The sequence below is a fragment of the Dreissena polymorpha genome, chromosome 3 (assembly GCF_020536995.1).
Source record: "Dreissena polymorpha isolate Duluth1 chromosome 3, UMN_Dpol_1.0, whole genome shotgun sequence".
Lineage (NCBI taxonomy): Eukaryota > Metazoa > Mollusca > Bivalvia > Myida > Dreissenidae > Dreissena > Dreissena polymorpha.
The window spans coordinates 141,595,441-141,612,322 of record NC_068357.1 but is presented as its reverse complement, the minus strand read 5'-3'; the positions used below and the strand labels follow the sequence as shown (position 1 = coordinate 141,612,322).

Here is a 16,882-nt window from a genome sequence, read left to right as displayed (position 1 = left end):
GGCAGTTTCAAATTTGACCTTTCCCCAGGGGCATAATTTGAACAAATTAAGAAGAGAGCTATTACATGTCACTACATACCAAATTTGGTAGCCCTATGCCATACAGTTATGGACAATAAGATTTTTAAAGTTTTCACAAAATAGGCCTTATATAAGCATATGTTCAATTTTGTGACCCTCGGGGTAGGGTCAAACTTGACCCAAGGGGCATAATTTGAACAAACGTGGTAGAGGACTACAAGATGTCACTAGATACTAAATTTGGTAGCCCTAGGCCCAATGGATATGGACAAGTAGATTTGTAAAGTTTTCACAAAATAAGCACTTTATAAGCATATTTCAAATTTATGACCCCCGGGGCAGTTTCAAATTTGACCCCAGGGGCATAATTTGAACAAACTAAGAAGAGAAGTATTACATACGGTTATGGACAGAAGGATTTTTACAGTTTTCACAAAAAAAGCCTTATATAAGCATATGTTCAATTTTGTGACCCTCGGGGCAGGGTCAAACTTGACCCAAGGGGCATAATTTGAACAAACTTGGTAGAGGACCATAAGATGCCACTACATACCACATTTGGTAGCCCAAGGCCAAACGGTTATGGACGGGAAGATTTGTAAAGTTTTCACAAAATAAACCCTATATAAGCATATGTTCAATTTTGTGACCCCCGGGGCAGGGTCAAATTTGACCCCAGGGGCATAATTTAAACAAATTTGGTAGAGGACTATTAGATGTCTCTACATACCAAATTTGATAGCCCTAGGCCCAATGGTTAGTGACGAGATTTTTGAAAGTTTTCACAAAATAGGCCTTATATAAGCAAATTTATGTGACCCCCGGGGCAGGGTCAAATTTGACCCCAGGGGCATAATTTGAACAAATTTGAAAGAGGTTCACCCCAGGCACATTCCTGAGAAATTTCATCAGAATTGGAGCAGTAGTTAAGGAGAAGAAGATGTTTAAAGGAAAAGTTAACACACAAACGCACGACGGACACAGGACCATGACATAAGCCCCGCTGGCCTTTGGTCAGTGGAGCTCAAAAAAAGACCTTTGACCTTGAAGGATGACCTTGACCTTTCACCACTCAAAATGTGCAGCTCCATGAGATACACGTGCATGCCAAATATCAAGTTGCTATCTTTAATATTGCAAAAGTTATGACCAACCTTAAAAGTTTTAGGACAGACACACACATACAATGACAGACAGGCCAAAAACAATATTACCCTGATCATTCGATCCAGGGGCATAACAACAAAGGGCCATAACTCTTATTTAAGAAAGTGTAGGGTTGTGGCTCATGTGCATGGCACTTTTTCTCATTGATATCTATACACCCATGAAGTTTCATGTTGATATCCTATATAGTTTCTGAGATACAACATGAAGCGGGGGATAATAAATATATAGGACTTGCTTAAAATCATTGAAAGACATATTGTGGTGGCTTTTATCTTTTTTTTATAATGATTTTACGACTTATTGCTTATTATTGTCAAAATTTCAAACAATCTTTTTAGTTTTGCAACACATATTCTTAAAATTCTTGATATCCCTTTTTTCAGTCTACAGGTACATTTATGGTGTATGATATTTACTTTCGCTTTCATTTCGCTAGAAAAATGAAAGCGAACATCTGCATATTTGCCACCATACCATGGAGAAAGTAAAAAAATTTGTTGAAAACAACATAAATTACCACTTAAGTAAATTTCAAACTCAATAAAATCAAAAGATGCGAAATCTGATATAATAGTTGTGCGTGAATATGGTGGATGTGCTGGTGATTTAGACAGAACTTCCGTCAAACCAAGCCAATTCAAATGATTCGTTCAAATTCATCACCTAAATTATATGTTACATCATGATCAATACTGATGTTGGTTAAACAATGTATAATCTAGAGGAAAAGTGTATTGAACATGGAACTCTAATTTACAGACTCTTAATATATTTTTCTGGCAATAATACTGGTGAAAAGAAGAAAAAAACTATTTAATTCTTCTGTATATAGTCATTTTACAGTAACGATAGAATATGAAATAATTCAAAATTTATTGTATCCTAAACTCAACAAATACTGCACCTAATAACTGAAAAAATCGAATACGTTACAGTACAACTACTGGTTCTGCCAGTATTACAAATTCCACGCTAATTTGTTTCGTTCTTGAGAAACATTAAGTTCTTTAAAAAATTTACCTCATAAATAAAGTTGAACTCAGACTACTTTTCCATTCAGTAGGAGCTAGGGTTAAATTAAATTCCCACCTATTAATAGGTTTTTGACAATATATGACAAAATAAATGTTAAAAATCAGCTGTTAATGCTACAGATAATTATAACAGTACGCTAATAAATGCCTGTGTACATGTTGTTGTAAGGCAGTCTGTACACAATCATAAATAGAGTAATCATAAACAATAATACAAAAATCAATATGGTATTTTGTATAGCAGCACATTCAAACAAGAAACCGTCGGAGACGGGTGATGCTCCCCAAAGTTTTTTTTTGTCACAATATTGCACTGTATATTCAGATAAAAGGAAACGTCTTGAGGGCACAGTAGTTGGGGGGGGACAATATTTTTATAGAAAATTTCAAAGGGCCATAACTCTATGAAAATCATCCGACCAGAACCCGCTTATAATATGCACATCTCTTCTTGGTAGTGAAGCTTCCCATAAAGTTTCATTGAATTCCAGTCATTAGTTGCTGAGAAATAGCCCGGACAAGAATTGCACTATATGTACAGTTAATGGAAAATTTCAAAGAGCCATAACTCTGTGAAAAATCATCCGACCAGAACCCGCTGATAATATGCACATCTCCTCTTGGTATTAGAGCTGCCCATAAAGTTTCATTGAATTCCGGTCATTAGTTGCTGAGAAATAGCCCGGACAAAAATTGTGCACGAACGGACAGACAGACGCACACACAGACAGACGAAGCGGCGACTAGATGCTCCCCCCAAAATAAATTTTGGGGGAGCATAAAAACATTATGCAGCAATAAACAGTTATGAGGCTGTGTAGATAACATGTCATTCAAAACATTTAAACCTGTACCCAAAACAAAGACATTAATTAATTAAATTAACTATGCTATTTTCATTTAATTTCCCATTTGAGCAATGTCTTAAACTCTTAATGTTTACCTGTTCCACAAACCAAAAAAAAAATACAAAATAAAATTATCATAAATTTCACAATCCTAGTTCTGGCTACCACTTTGATTTAGCACCAAATTTAAAATTGGTACAAACGTGTATCTAACTTATGATAACATTAATAATTTCAGCTCACAATTCCCACAAAAGCAATATTGTTAAATCAACACCATAAAAATAAAACAGCAAAAATGTAAATAAATTGAATACCTGAATTAATATAGTAAATCTATTAACCAGATGTAGACAACATTCACTCTTTAATTATATATTATAAACTTATTTCTTTCTCCAAGTATGTACTGTCACCTTATTTTGCACGATGCATTCTAATTACAACTACATTTCCTGGGTATTACAAGTCTAGCAACAAGGTGCGGGGGTCTTCAACAGCAGATTTAATCTTTCTAAGGAAAGTGACTGCCTCTCTACCATCTACGAGTCTGTGGTCATAGGTCAAGGCAACATACATCATAGGCCGAATCTCCACCTGGAATACAGTTTTAATGTTTTAACATCAACAAAGAATTGATTAACTCTTCATTTATATAAACAGGTTAGTCATTGGCTCACCTGATACCAGAAGGAACTAAACTATTCTGAGAAGGTGGAATTCAGCAGAATAGAAGTCTTTTATTGTACACATATATTCAATATCTAGGCACATAATTATGACAAACTATTTTTAATTGAAACTTAGAACAATGCTGAGCAAGTTTCATAATGATTGAACTAAACAAGGTCACCGCATAACAGGTGCCTCGTTCGGCTACAGGTGCAGTTTTGAATAAATGAAAACTTGTCACTTTTTTTTTTTTAAGAAGTCACAGTGACCTTGACCTTTGACCTAGTGACCCCAAAATAGGTGTGGCGTGTAGAACTCATCAAGGTGCAACTACATATGAAGTTTCAAAGTTGTAGGTGGAAGCACTTGATTTTAGAGCCAATGTTAAGGTTTTAGCACAACGCGGACGCGGACGTCAGACGGCGAGCTGGCTATGACAATACCTCGGGTTTTCTCTGAAAACGCCAAGCTAAAAATTAACTTCAAGATAGATAACAAGGTTTAAACTATTTTATGTGATTTCAACTTTGGACACAAAAGTAAGCATAACAAAAAGCCTCAAAAGTGAACATACAAGTGGAAATGCATGTGTATACCTTGCCATTGACAGCCACAGGCCGATCAAAGATCCCATGCATGCCCAAGATGGCGGACTGGGGAGGGTTGATGATCGGTGTGCCAAACATGGAGCCAAAGACGCCTCCGTTGGAGATGGTGAAGGTACCGCCATCCATGTCCTCCACTGCAAGGTCACCAGCACGAGCCTGAAACACAACAATGAGCTTTTTGACTGTCAATGCAACATTATGGGAGGTCTAACACAACATGGGGCTTATTGACTGTCTATGCAACACTAAGGGCTTTCTCACACAACATGGGGATTATTGACTGTCAATGCAACACTATGGAGGTCTAACACATCCATTGGACTTATTCACTGTCTATGGAACACTATGGGATATCTAACACAACATGGGGCTTGTTGACTGTCAATGCAACACTAAGGGCGGTCTAACACATGGGGCCTATTGACTGTCTATGCAACACTATTGGAGGTCTAACACAACATGGGGCTTATTGACTGTCAATGCAACACTATGGGAGGTCTAACACAACATGGGCTCATTCACTGTCTATGCAACACTTTGGTAGGTCTAACACAACATGGGGCTTATTGACTGTAATTGCAACACTATGGGGGGTCTAACACAACATGAAGCTTATTGACTGTCAATGCAACACTATGGGAGGTCTAACAAAACATGGGGCCTATTGATTGTCTATGCAACACTATGGGAGGTCTAACACAACATGGGGCTTATTGACTGTCAATGCAAAACTATGTGAGGTCTAACACAACATGGGGCTTATGACTGTCAATGCAACACTATGGGAGGTCTAACACAACATGGGGCCTATGACTGTCTATGCAACACTATGGGAGGTCTAACACAACATGGGGCTTATTGACTGTCAATGCAACACTATGGGCGGTCTAACACAACATGGGGCCTATTGACTGTCAATGCAACACTTTGGGAGGTCTAACACAACATGCGGCTTATTGACTGTCTATGCAAAACTAAGGGCGGTCTAACACAACATGGGGCTTATTGAATTTCTATGCAACACTATGGGAGGTCTAACACAACATGGGGCTTATTGACTGTCTATGCAAAACTAAGGGAGGTTTAACACAACATGGGGCCTATTGACTGTCAATGAAACACTATGGGAGGTCTAACACAACATGGGGCTTATTGACTGTCTATGAAACACTATGGGAGGTCTAACACAACATGGGGCTAATTGACTGTCTATGCAACACTATGGGAGGTCTAACACCACATGGGGCTTGTTGACCGTCTATGCAAAACTAAGGGCGGTCTAACACAACATGTGGCTAATTGACTGTCTATGCAACACTTTGGGAGGTCTAACACAACATGGGGCTTATTGACTGTCAATGCAAAACTGTGGTTGGTCTAACACAACATGGGGCTTATTGACTGTCTATGCAAAACTAAGGGCGGTCTAACACAACATGGGGCTTATTGACTGTCTATGCAAAACTATGGGAGGTCTAACACAACATGGGGCTTATTGACTGTTTATGCAAAACTAAGGGCGGTCTAACACAACATGGGGCTTATTGACTGTCAATGCAACACTATGGGAGGTCTAACACAACATGGGACTTATCGACTGTCAATGCAACACTAGGGGAGGTCTAACACAACATGGGGCTTATTGACTGTCTATGCAAAACTCGTGGCGGTCTAACACAAAATGGGGCTTATTGACTGTCAATGCAACACTATGGGAGGTCTTACACAACATGGGGCTTATTGACTGTCAACGCAACACTATGGGAGGTCTAACACAACATGGGGCTTATTGACTGTCAATGCAACACTTTGGTAGGTCTAACACAACATGGGGCTTATTGACTGTCAATGCAACACTATGGGGGGTCTAACACAACATGGGGCTTATTGACTGTCTATGCAAAACTGTGGCTGGTCTAACACAACATGGGGCTTATTGACTGTCTATGCAAAAATGAGGGTGGTCTAACACAACATGGGGCTTATTATCTGTCTATGCAACACTATGGGATATCTAACACAACATGGGGCTTATTGACTGTCTATGCAACACTTTGGTAGGTCTAACACATCCATGGGGCTTATTCACTGTCTATGCAACACTATAGGAGGTCTAACACAACATGGGGCTTATTGACTGTCAATGCAAAACTATGGGAGGTCTAACACAACATGGGGCTTATTGACTGTCCATGCAACACTATGGGAGGCCTAACACATCCATGGATCTTATTGAATGTCAATGCAACACTATGGGAGGTCTAACACAACATGGGCTTATTGAATGTCAACGAAACACTTTGGAAGAGCTTACACAACATGGGGCTTATTGACTGTCTATGCAACACTATGGTAGGTCTAACACATCCATGGGGCTTATTCACTGTCTAGGCAACACTATAGGAGGTCTAACACAACATGGGGCCTATTGACTGTCAATGCAACACTATGGGAGGTCTAACACAACATGGGGCTTATTGACTGTCAATGCAACACTATATGAGGTCTAACACAACATGGGGCTTATTGACTGTCTATGCAACACTATGGTAGGTCTAACACATCCATGGGGCTTATTCACTGTCTATGCAACACTATAGGAGGTCCAACACAACATGGGGCTTATTGACTGTCAATGCAAATCTATGGGAGGTCTAACACAACATGGGGCTTATTGACTGTCCATGCAACACTATGGGAGGCCTTACACATCCATGGATCTTATTGAATGTCAATGCAACACTATGGGAGGTCTAACACAACATGGGGCTTATTGACTGTCAATGAAACACTATGGGAGGTCTAACACAACATGGGGCTTATTCACTGTCTATGCAACGCTATGGGAGGTCTAACAAAACATGGGGCCTATTGACTGTCTATGCAACACTATCGAAGGTTTAACACAACATGGGGCTTATCGACTGTCTATGCAAAACTAAGGGCTGTCTAACACATGGGGCTTATTGACTGTCAATGCCAAACTGTGGGAGGTCTAAAACTGCAAGGTCACAAGCACGAGCCTGACACACAGCAATGAGCTTATTGACTGTCAATGCAATACTATGGGAGGCCTAACACAACATGGGGCTTATTTACTGTCAATGCAACACTATGGGAGGTCTAACACAACATGGGGCTTATTGACTGTCAATGCAACACTATGGGAGGTCTAACACATCCATGGGGTTTATTGACTGTCAATGCAACACTACAGGAGGTCTAACACAGCCACAGGGCTTATTGACTGTCAATGCAACACTATGGAGGTCACACACAGTCATGGGGCTTATTGACTGTCTATGCAACACTACGGAGGTCACCCACAGCATGGGGCCTTTTGACTGTCTATGCAACACTATGGAGGTCACAAACAGCCATGGAGCTTATTGACTGTCTATGCAACACTATGGAGGTCACACACAGCATGGGGCCTTTTGACTGTCTATGCAACACTATGGAGGTCACACACTACCATGGTGCTTATTGACTGTCAACACAACACTATGGAGGTTACACACAACCATGGGGCTTATTGACTGTCTATGCAACACTATGGAGGTCACAGACAAACATGGGGCTTATTGACTGTCTATGCAACACTATAGAGGTCACACACAGACATGAGGCTTATTGACTGTCAATGCAACACTATGGAGGTCCCACTCAACCATGGGGCTTGTTGACTTGACAGTCATTGACATGCAACACTATGGAGGCCACACACAACCACGGGGCTATTGACTGTCAATGCAACACTATGGAGGTCACACACAGTCATGGGGCTTATTGAATGTCTATGCAACACTATGGAGGTCACACACAGCCATGGGGCTTATTGACTGTCTATCAGGCCTCGACACTAACGGTGGTCCGGGGACATGAGGCCCCCAGATTTTGGCGAGGACCACCAGTTCTTTCAAGCTGGGTGGTCCTCCAGGAACCCTAAATTTATAGAACCACTTTGTCTTGATTGACCTTTGAACTTTTAAAAGTGCCTCCAATGTTTAAAGAGCGGCGTATACAAAAAAATCGGTCAAATATTATCCGAAAATGTACTGCGAATCGAAAGCACGCGACTGAGCATTAGCGGCCAGCGTCTGTCAGTTGTAAATATTGATTTTCAACGATGTAAGCGACCTACAGTGCAGAGAGTATATTGAAATCACTGAAGCGTGTAAGTGTTACAAACGGTGTTTTGACTGCTATTGTCAAGTTTTATGGGGGTTATTATCCGATTATTATGATATTGAGCCAAAAAAAAGTAACACTGGGACAAACTGTCACAACGATCAGACATTATAATAATTATTAGGGCCGCTATTTCTTTAATCAAAACCATAGGCGATCGGGCTGGCAAAAGCATGTAAATTGTAATTTCTCTACAAAAACGCATGCGGGTATACACTACTTTTCTACAGGTATTTGTGAGCATTTCTGTGTAATAGTTCCATTATTATAACGTCCTTGGAAGGATATAATTTGATTAAGATACCAACAATTTCTGAAATAAAAAGTATATCGTTCACTTGGTGTAGTATATTTCGGATATGTTAAAATTCGGACCTTTAAAGATACACATGTATGTGTTTGTTTGTTGTTGATAGTTTGTAAAAAAAATTATGCTTTATGTTATTTAAGGCCACTAGAATAGATGGTGGTAATTATCTGGGCCTTTCTGTCAGGAAATAGGCGTGAAAAACTATAATTTAATTGATCCTGAAAATCATCTACCACTAACAGAAAACGTTTTAACAACAGAAGCTGATGTATGACATGTCCAAATGACCATATATAACTGTTTAACAAATTAAGTGAGATGATTTATTTTCTGATGTTTTATATTTCTTTTTCCCCTTTCAAATGATGTAAATTGGTGTGATTCTATGTTAAAATAATTAATTTTGAAACATTTAGGCAGCATACTGTTTAATACATTAATTTTAACATTGTTATATTATTTTGGTTATCTGTGTTGTTTATCAAGTTGAAAAAATGGTATTTATACACAAATAAAGCTAATTAAGACTTACGAAGGTATGACAAATGAAGGTACTTATTGTTTTTTATGTAATAATATACTTTTTAAAGTGATAATATAGGCAATGACATAAATGTAGTAAGGTTTCTTTAAATGATTGTTCTTATTAATAAGGTTGGAATAATCAACAGTTTTCACAGCGCAAAAAAGTTGCAACAAGTTTTGTTGGGCCAGTGAAACCCGTGAATGCGCGTAATTACCTTTTATTTCTTAAAAGTTTATAATAAGAACTTCCGAAACGCTAAGTTTTGGCGGCGAAGGGCAATGCTGAAGATGATAATGCTGAAGATGATTATGACAAGTATGACGATGCTGATGATATTGATGAAATACATGATATCAAAAGTTTACAAGACAAGGTTATGAGCTTTTAATGGGTTAGCTTTTAATGGCAACAGACTTGAATATAGGAAATAAAAATATGTACTAGTATGATTCTTGTACTTATTTGCCCTTACGCCGAGAGTAGCCGTGTGTTGAAACAAGAGGGAACCCTAGTTTGGATGAGGGCCACCAAAAGTTGAAAGTAGGGTGCCCTCCGGGTACCCTGTCAAAAAAGTTAGTGTCAAGGCCTGTCTATGCAACACTATGGGAGGTGTAACACAACCATGGGGCTTATTGACTGTCGATGCAACACTATGGAGGCCACACACAGCCATGGGTCTTATTGACTGTCTATGCAACACTATGGAGGTCACACACAGCCATGGGGCTTATTGACTGTCTATGCAACACTATGGAGGTCACACACAGCCATGGGGCTTATTGACTGTCTATGCAACACTATGGAGGTCACGCACAGCCATGGGGCTTATTGACTGTCAATGCAAAACTATGGAGGTCACTTACAACCATGGGGCTTATTCACTCTCTATGCAACACTATGGGAGGTCTAACACAACGTGCGGCTTATTGACTGTCAATGCAAATCTAAGGGCTGTCTAACACATCAGGCTTATTGACTTTCTATGTGAAATTAAGGGCGGTCTAACACAACATCAGGCTTATTGACTGTCTATGAAAAATTATGGGAGGTCTAACACAAAAAACATAGGGCTTATTGACTGTCTATGCAACACAATGGGATGTCTTAAACAACATGGGACTTATTGACTGTCTATGCAAAATTATGGGAGGTCTAACACCACATGGGGATTATTAACTGTCTATGCAAAACTGTGGGAGAACACCACATGGGGCTTATTGACTGTCCATGCAAAACTATGGGAGGTCTAACACCACATGGGGCTTATTGACTGTCTGTGCAACACTATGGGAGGTCTAACACATCCATGGGGCTTATTGACTGTCAATGCAACACTATGGGAGGTCTAACACCACATGGAGCTTATTGCCTGTTTTCATAAAACTTTGTGAAGTCACAAACAACATGGGGCTAATGACTGTCTATGCAAAACTGTGGGAGGTCACAAACAACTCTGGGCCATTGACTGTCAATGCAAAACTATCGGAAGTCACAAATAACATGGGGCTATTGACTCTATGCAAAACTGTGGGAGATTTAATTGGTTTATAATTGACCATGCAAATGGCAATAGAAACTTGACCATGCCACAAAACAAGGTTTCTTACCATTTTCCAATTAATTATTTGCAATTAACTATGCAATCTGAAGTTATATATGTAAGTAAGCAGCAAGTTTAGTATATAATAACTTTCAGCAAGATTTGTTATTTTATGACGCCTTAAGCCCATATTCCAGCCAGATTTACAGCAATCTCAGCAACTTCATAAAAAACTGGTTGAAAAATCAAATTATTTTTATGGGATCATTTGAAAATTTTATCAGTTGTGATTGGTCCTGAAAGAGTTACAATGCTGCAACACAACGTTCAGGAAAACATTCAACAAGAGCACCGCCTTGCAGGTGCAGACCGCTCATCTATTTATTTTTTTTAAAGGTGAAGGGACCTATCTCAATTTCAATCACAAAGGAGGGAGGGGTGGAGGGGTGTATATAGTGTGGAGGTGTGGTCATTTATTACATTATCTTCCAAAAATGCAACAACAAAAAAATGGGGAGGAGGGAGGGGATTCTTGGGTGGGATGGTTGGACAGTATTTCAAAAATAAAATAATAAAAATAAATATTTGTGTATTTTAACCATGTTTAAAAAAAAATTTGGGAAAGGGGGGTATATAGTGTAAGGGTGTGGTGGTCATTTATTAGATTTAAAAAAAAAAAAAAATGGGGGGGCGGAAATTCGGGGGGGGGGGGAGGGGAATGGTTTGGGTTTAGTCTATTGTGGTATGTCAGGTAAGAGTTGTTTTGTAAAAGTATCAATCAAATCTAATCGTAAATAAAGAAGTTATGGCAATTTTAGCAAAATTTAATAATTTGACCTTGAGAGTCAAGGTCATTCAAAGGTCAAGGTAAAATTCAACTTGCCAGGTACAGTACCCTCATGATAGCATGAAAGTATTTGAAGTTTGAAAGCAATAGCCTTTATACTTTAGAAGTAAAGTGGATCTAAACACAAAATTTAACCATATATTCAAGTATTTAAGTAAAAACTGGGTCATAATTCTGTAAAAATGACAACCAGAGTTATGCAACTTGTCCTTTACTGCCCCCTTATGATAGTTTGCGAGTGTTCCAAGTATTAAAGCAATATCTATGATACTTTAGGGGTAAAGTGGACCAAAACACAAAATTTAACCAAATTTTCAATTTTCTAAGTATAAAGGGCCCATAATTCCGTCAAAATGCCAGTCAGAGTTACATAACTTTGCCTGCACAGTCCCCTTATGATAGTTAGTAAGTGTTGCAAGTATGAAAGCAATAGCTTTGATTCTTTGGGAATTAAGTGGACCTAAACACAAAACTTAACCAAATTTTCTATTTTCTAAGTATAAAAAGGGCACATAATTCTGTCAAAATGCCAGTCTGATTTACATAACTTTGCCTGCACAGTCCCCTTATGACAGTTAGTAAGTGTACCAAGTTTGAATGCAATACAATTGATACTTTATGAGAAAAGTGGACCTAAATGCAAAACTTGACTGGACGCCGACGCCAAGGTGATGACAATAGCTCATAATTAAAAAAAAATAAATAGATGAGCTAACAAAGTGAAAATACAAAAAAACACATGATCAAAAGCAAATAGTTTAAAACATTAAACAAATGCCACAATCTCATCCTTTTCTCACCTTCTCTCCTAATGCATTGATGGTCTTCTCAATTTCAGCATAGTTCATAGTTTCTACATTTCGTATCACAGGAACAACTAAGCCCTGTAAAATACATCATAACTCTGTAGTTAATTGCATAGGTCATGCTTAAGTCAAGAATGTTGGTACTAAAAAAAACAGTCCATTTATTCATACATAGAGCTGTTATTCAACATTCTTATTATCTGTTCTTTGACGGCATTTTTACTTTTGACGTGATATACTACAAGTAACATCCAAAAGTAAAGTTTAGGAAAATAATATCAAATTATTAAGGATTCTCAGATATTCCATGTGGCCAACCCTCAATTTGTATTTTCCCTTTCTTTCAATAACCATTTGAATGTAATTACAAATTTCACTCTTATGAAGATAAATGTTGATGAAGCAAGATTTATTTGGGTATATATTTATACATAATTGCATTATATATTCTGTATGATTATTTCAGCTACAATAAAAGAACATATACCAATATCTATTCATTGCTTAGTCATTTTAAAAATGATATACTGCAACACCTTTATATGGTAGAAGTTGTATTTAGGAATAACATATGTCACAACTCCAAGTACTGCAATATCATTTGTATTTCGCTTGACATTATTTTCTTGTATTTACCAATAGAAAATGCATGGTATGTCAACATTTCCCTTAAAAGGAGCACTAAATATGATGATCAGTAACAAATATTCACCATCATACCCAGGCTCACAAGTTGCTAATAAATAATTTACGTTCATACATTTTAAATCCCTCTAGCAGTTTAAGTTTTTGAGTTGCACTCTACTATAACAATAGACTTACACACGAGTTTATTCACGCCTTACATGAAAGAGAGAGCTTAAAGTAACATTACTACTCAAAATCAACGAAAATTTTGTACAATTTTTCGTAAAATAAACTTAACCAATTAAAACCCAGTGTTCACTATGGCAATTGCTGAAATTTCAACGCCAGATGTGGTCTGGTAAAATATATGTTTGTAGATACAAAATGCTCATTTTTTTTATTGTTTTTCATATTTAATTTCAATTTTAATTTCCCGCAACAATATCCATTCAAACGACACATGAACACTTACAGGGTGTTTGTGTGTCACATGAATAGATATATTCGCGGGAAATTAAAATGGAATTAATTGTGTCACAAATAAATAAAAACAAGCATTTTGTATATACAAAAATCTATGTAATCATTCAACATCTAGAGTTGAAATTATGGCTATTGCTATAAGGAACACTGATTGATTAGGTATTCACTTTATTTTACGGAATACTTTACGAAATTTTCGTTGATTTTGAGCGTTATAGAGGCTTTAACACACTTCACATCAAAACAAATTGCAATTGGAATTGAGCTGCAGCAAAAGTAAATAATTGGCCAGACATGGTCTCTCTAACCCTTCACTTACTTTGGGTGTTGACACAGCAACACTGATATCAATATAGTCTCTATATAAAGTATCCTCGCCATCTATAACAGCGTTCACCACTGGCTGATCCTGAAGTGCATACGCTGATGCCTTGATGAAGGCAGACATAAATCCAAGCTTCAAGCCGTGCTTTTTCAAGAATGCATCCTTGTATTTATTTCTCATCTCAGTAACGTTGCTGAAATAAATTAAGACATTATGTAATGTCAGTGATTTCTTTCATTCCCCTACAGTTTGGCCTCTCACTTTGTTTGTTTTGTTGGTAATAGGTAAATCCAAAATGAAGCGTTTCATCTCATGTCAATCAGCCTTACTAAAATACCTTAATACTTGCATACCACACCCACATCACCTGACCTCATTTAAAACTTGACATTGACCTATGTTTTGACTACGCCTAATACAGGAGGTCCTAAATCATAGTATAACATCAATATGTTACATGTATATGGATGATGTCTTGAACACTTACCAACACACACAAAATCCCACATGGCCTTATTTCGACCTTGATATTAACTTACTTTTGGACTTATTTTCAAGGTCCATTGTCTTGGTTAACCAAAAATGACACATTTCTTACGATATCAATACCACTTGTTTTGATACAGCTTTGACACTTGCGTAGATGTTATATATGAACACTATCAACCCAACCAATTCACCCAAGCTCATTTTGACCTTGACAGTGACCTTCTTTTGGACTTAATCATATGGACCGATGAATGGTAACTGACAAGGCTTCATATGGACCAATGAATGGTAACTGACAAGGCTTCATATGGACCGATGAATGGTAACTGACAAGGCTTCATATGGACCGATGAATGGTAACTGACAAGGCTTCATATGGACCAATGAATGGTAACTGACAAGGCTTCATATGGACCAATGAATGGTAACTGACAAGGCTTCATATGGACCGATGAATGGTAACTGACAAGGCTTCATATGGACCAATGAATGGTAACTGACAAGGCTTCATATGGACCAATGAATGGTTACTGACGAGGCTTCATATGGACCAATGAATGGTTACTGACAAGGCTTCATATGGACCAATGAATGGTAACTGTCAAGGCTTCATATGGACCAATGAATGGTAACTGACAAGGCTTCATATGGACCAATGAATTGTAACTGACGAGGCTTCATATGGACCGATGAATGGTAACTGACAAGGCTTCATATGGACCAATGAATGGTAACTGACAAGGCTTCATATGGACCAATGAATGGTAACTGACATATGGACCAATGAATGGTAACTGACAGGGCTTCATATGGACCAATGAATGGTAACTGACAAGGCTTCATATGGACCAATGAATGGTAACTGACAAGGCTTCATATGGACCAATGAATGGTAACTGACAAGGCTTCATATGGACCAATGAATGGTAACTGACAAGGCTTCATATGGACCAATGAATGGTAACTGACAAGGCTTCATATAGACCAATGAATGGTAACTGACAAGGCTTCATATGGACCAATGAATGGTAACTGACAAGGCTTCCACTGGGAGCTTATACATTTATTATGCCCAACATCTTGCTTACTTTTTATTTCCAATCTGTGGCTTTCAGATTGGGTAAAATAATATATGTTTTAGACATTATCCAAATACTTCTTTGTTCCATTTTTTTTCCATTAAATACATTGTTAAACTGAAACTTTATAATTTTAGTGCATCTAAAGTTTCCTCTTACAAACAAGATATTTATAATGTATTCTTAAATTTCTTTAATGTGCCATTTTTGGGTAATTATGTTTTTATTTTGATTAAAAATCATTATTTGTTGTCACTGAGAAACAGCCAATTTTAGGGGGGGGGGGGGGGGGGGGGGCATTTCATTTGTTTTTTTAATCACTGATGGTACACACATTATCACTGATACTTAAAAGTCATATTCCAAATAATATTTTTTACACATTTAACATTTTCAAGCAAACAGGTCATCTAATACTAAAAAAAATATAAAATTCTAAAGTCTTCAGAAACCATTAATCTTCATGCTTTGTGTAATGTAAAATGCAAAAGAGAGCATGGGTTCACCAAATAACTTTACCTCATGTCAATTTCATTAAAAGTTGTCAACATAGCACACGTGTTTTGGGCATCCTTCAAACGTTGGGCAATCCTCTTCCTCATTCTATTCATTTTTACCTGAAAACAAGACATGCCTTTTTTTAATATCTAAGAAAACAAGATGTGTTTGAGAAACACAATGTCCCCTATATATGACCTTGACCTTGTGAAGGATTACCTTGACCTTGGGAAAGATGACCTTGACCTTTCACCACTCAAAATGTGCAGCTCCATGAGATACACATGCATGCCAAATATCAAGTTGCTATCTTCAATATTGCAAAAGTCTTCATAAAATAAGCGATTTGGGCCACATATATTTGACCTCTGACCTTGAAGGATGACCTTGACCTTGACCTTTCACCACTCAAAATGTGCAGCTCCATGAGATACACATGCATGCCAAATATCAAGTTGCTATCTTCAATATTGCAAAAGTATTCATAAAATAAGCGATTTGGGCCACATATATTTGACCTCTGACCTTGAAGGATGACCTTGACCTTGAACCACTCAAAATGTGCAGCTCCATAAGATACACATGCATGCCAAATATCAAGTTGCTATCTTAAATATTGCAAAAGTATTCATAAAATAAGCGATTTGGGCCACATATATTTGACCTCTGACCTTGAAGGATGACCTTGACCTTGACCTTTAACCACTCAAAATGTGCAGCTCCATGAGATACACATGCATGCCAAATATCAAGTTGCTATCTTCAATATTGCAAAAGTATTCATAAAATGAGCGATTTTGGCCACATA

At 37.8% G+C, this 16,882-nt stretch overlaps 1 protein-coding gene across 3 annotated transcripts in view; it reads right to left on the bottom strand.

Moving 5' to 3' along the window:
- Positions 1-2,049: 2,049 nt before the first annotated feature.
- Positions 2,050-16,882, bottom strand: part of LOC127871711 (dihydrolipoyllysine-residue succinyltransferase component of 2-oxoglutarate dehydrogenase complex, mitochondrial-like) — a 48,152-nt gene continuing 33,319 nt past the window's right edge. For all 3 annotated transcript variants that reach the window (XM_052414851.1, XM_052414850.1, XM_052414853.1), the window contains exons 9-13: positions 16,096-16,193; positions 14,003-14,201; positions 12,568-12,651; positions 4,342-4,509; positions 2,050-3,670 (exon numbers count right to left, since the gene is read on the bottom strand). In XM_052414851.1, coding sequence (XP_052270811.1) covers positions 3,536-3,670; positions 4,342-4,509; positions 12,568-12,651; positions 14,003-14,201; positions 16,096-16,193 — 684 coding nt within the window. In that variant the 3' untranslated portion in view covers positions 2,050-3,535. The remainder of the gene's footprint in view (positions 3,671-4,341; positions 4,510-12,567; positions 12,652-14,002; positions 14,202-16,095; positions 16,194-16,882) is intronic.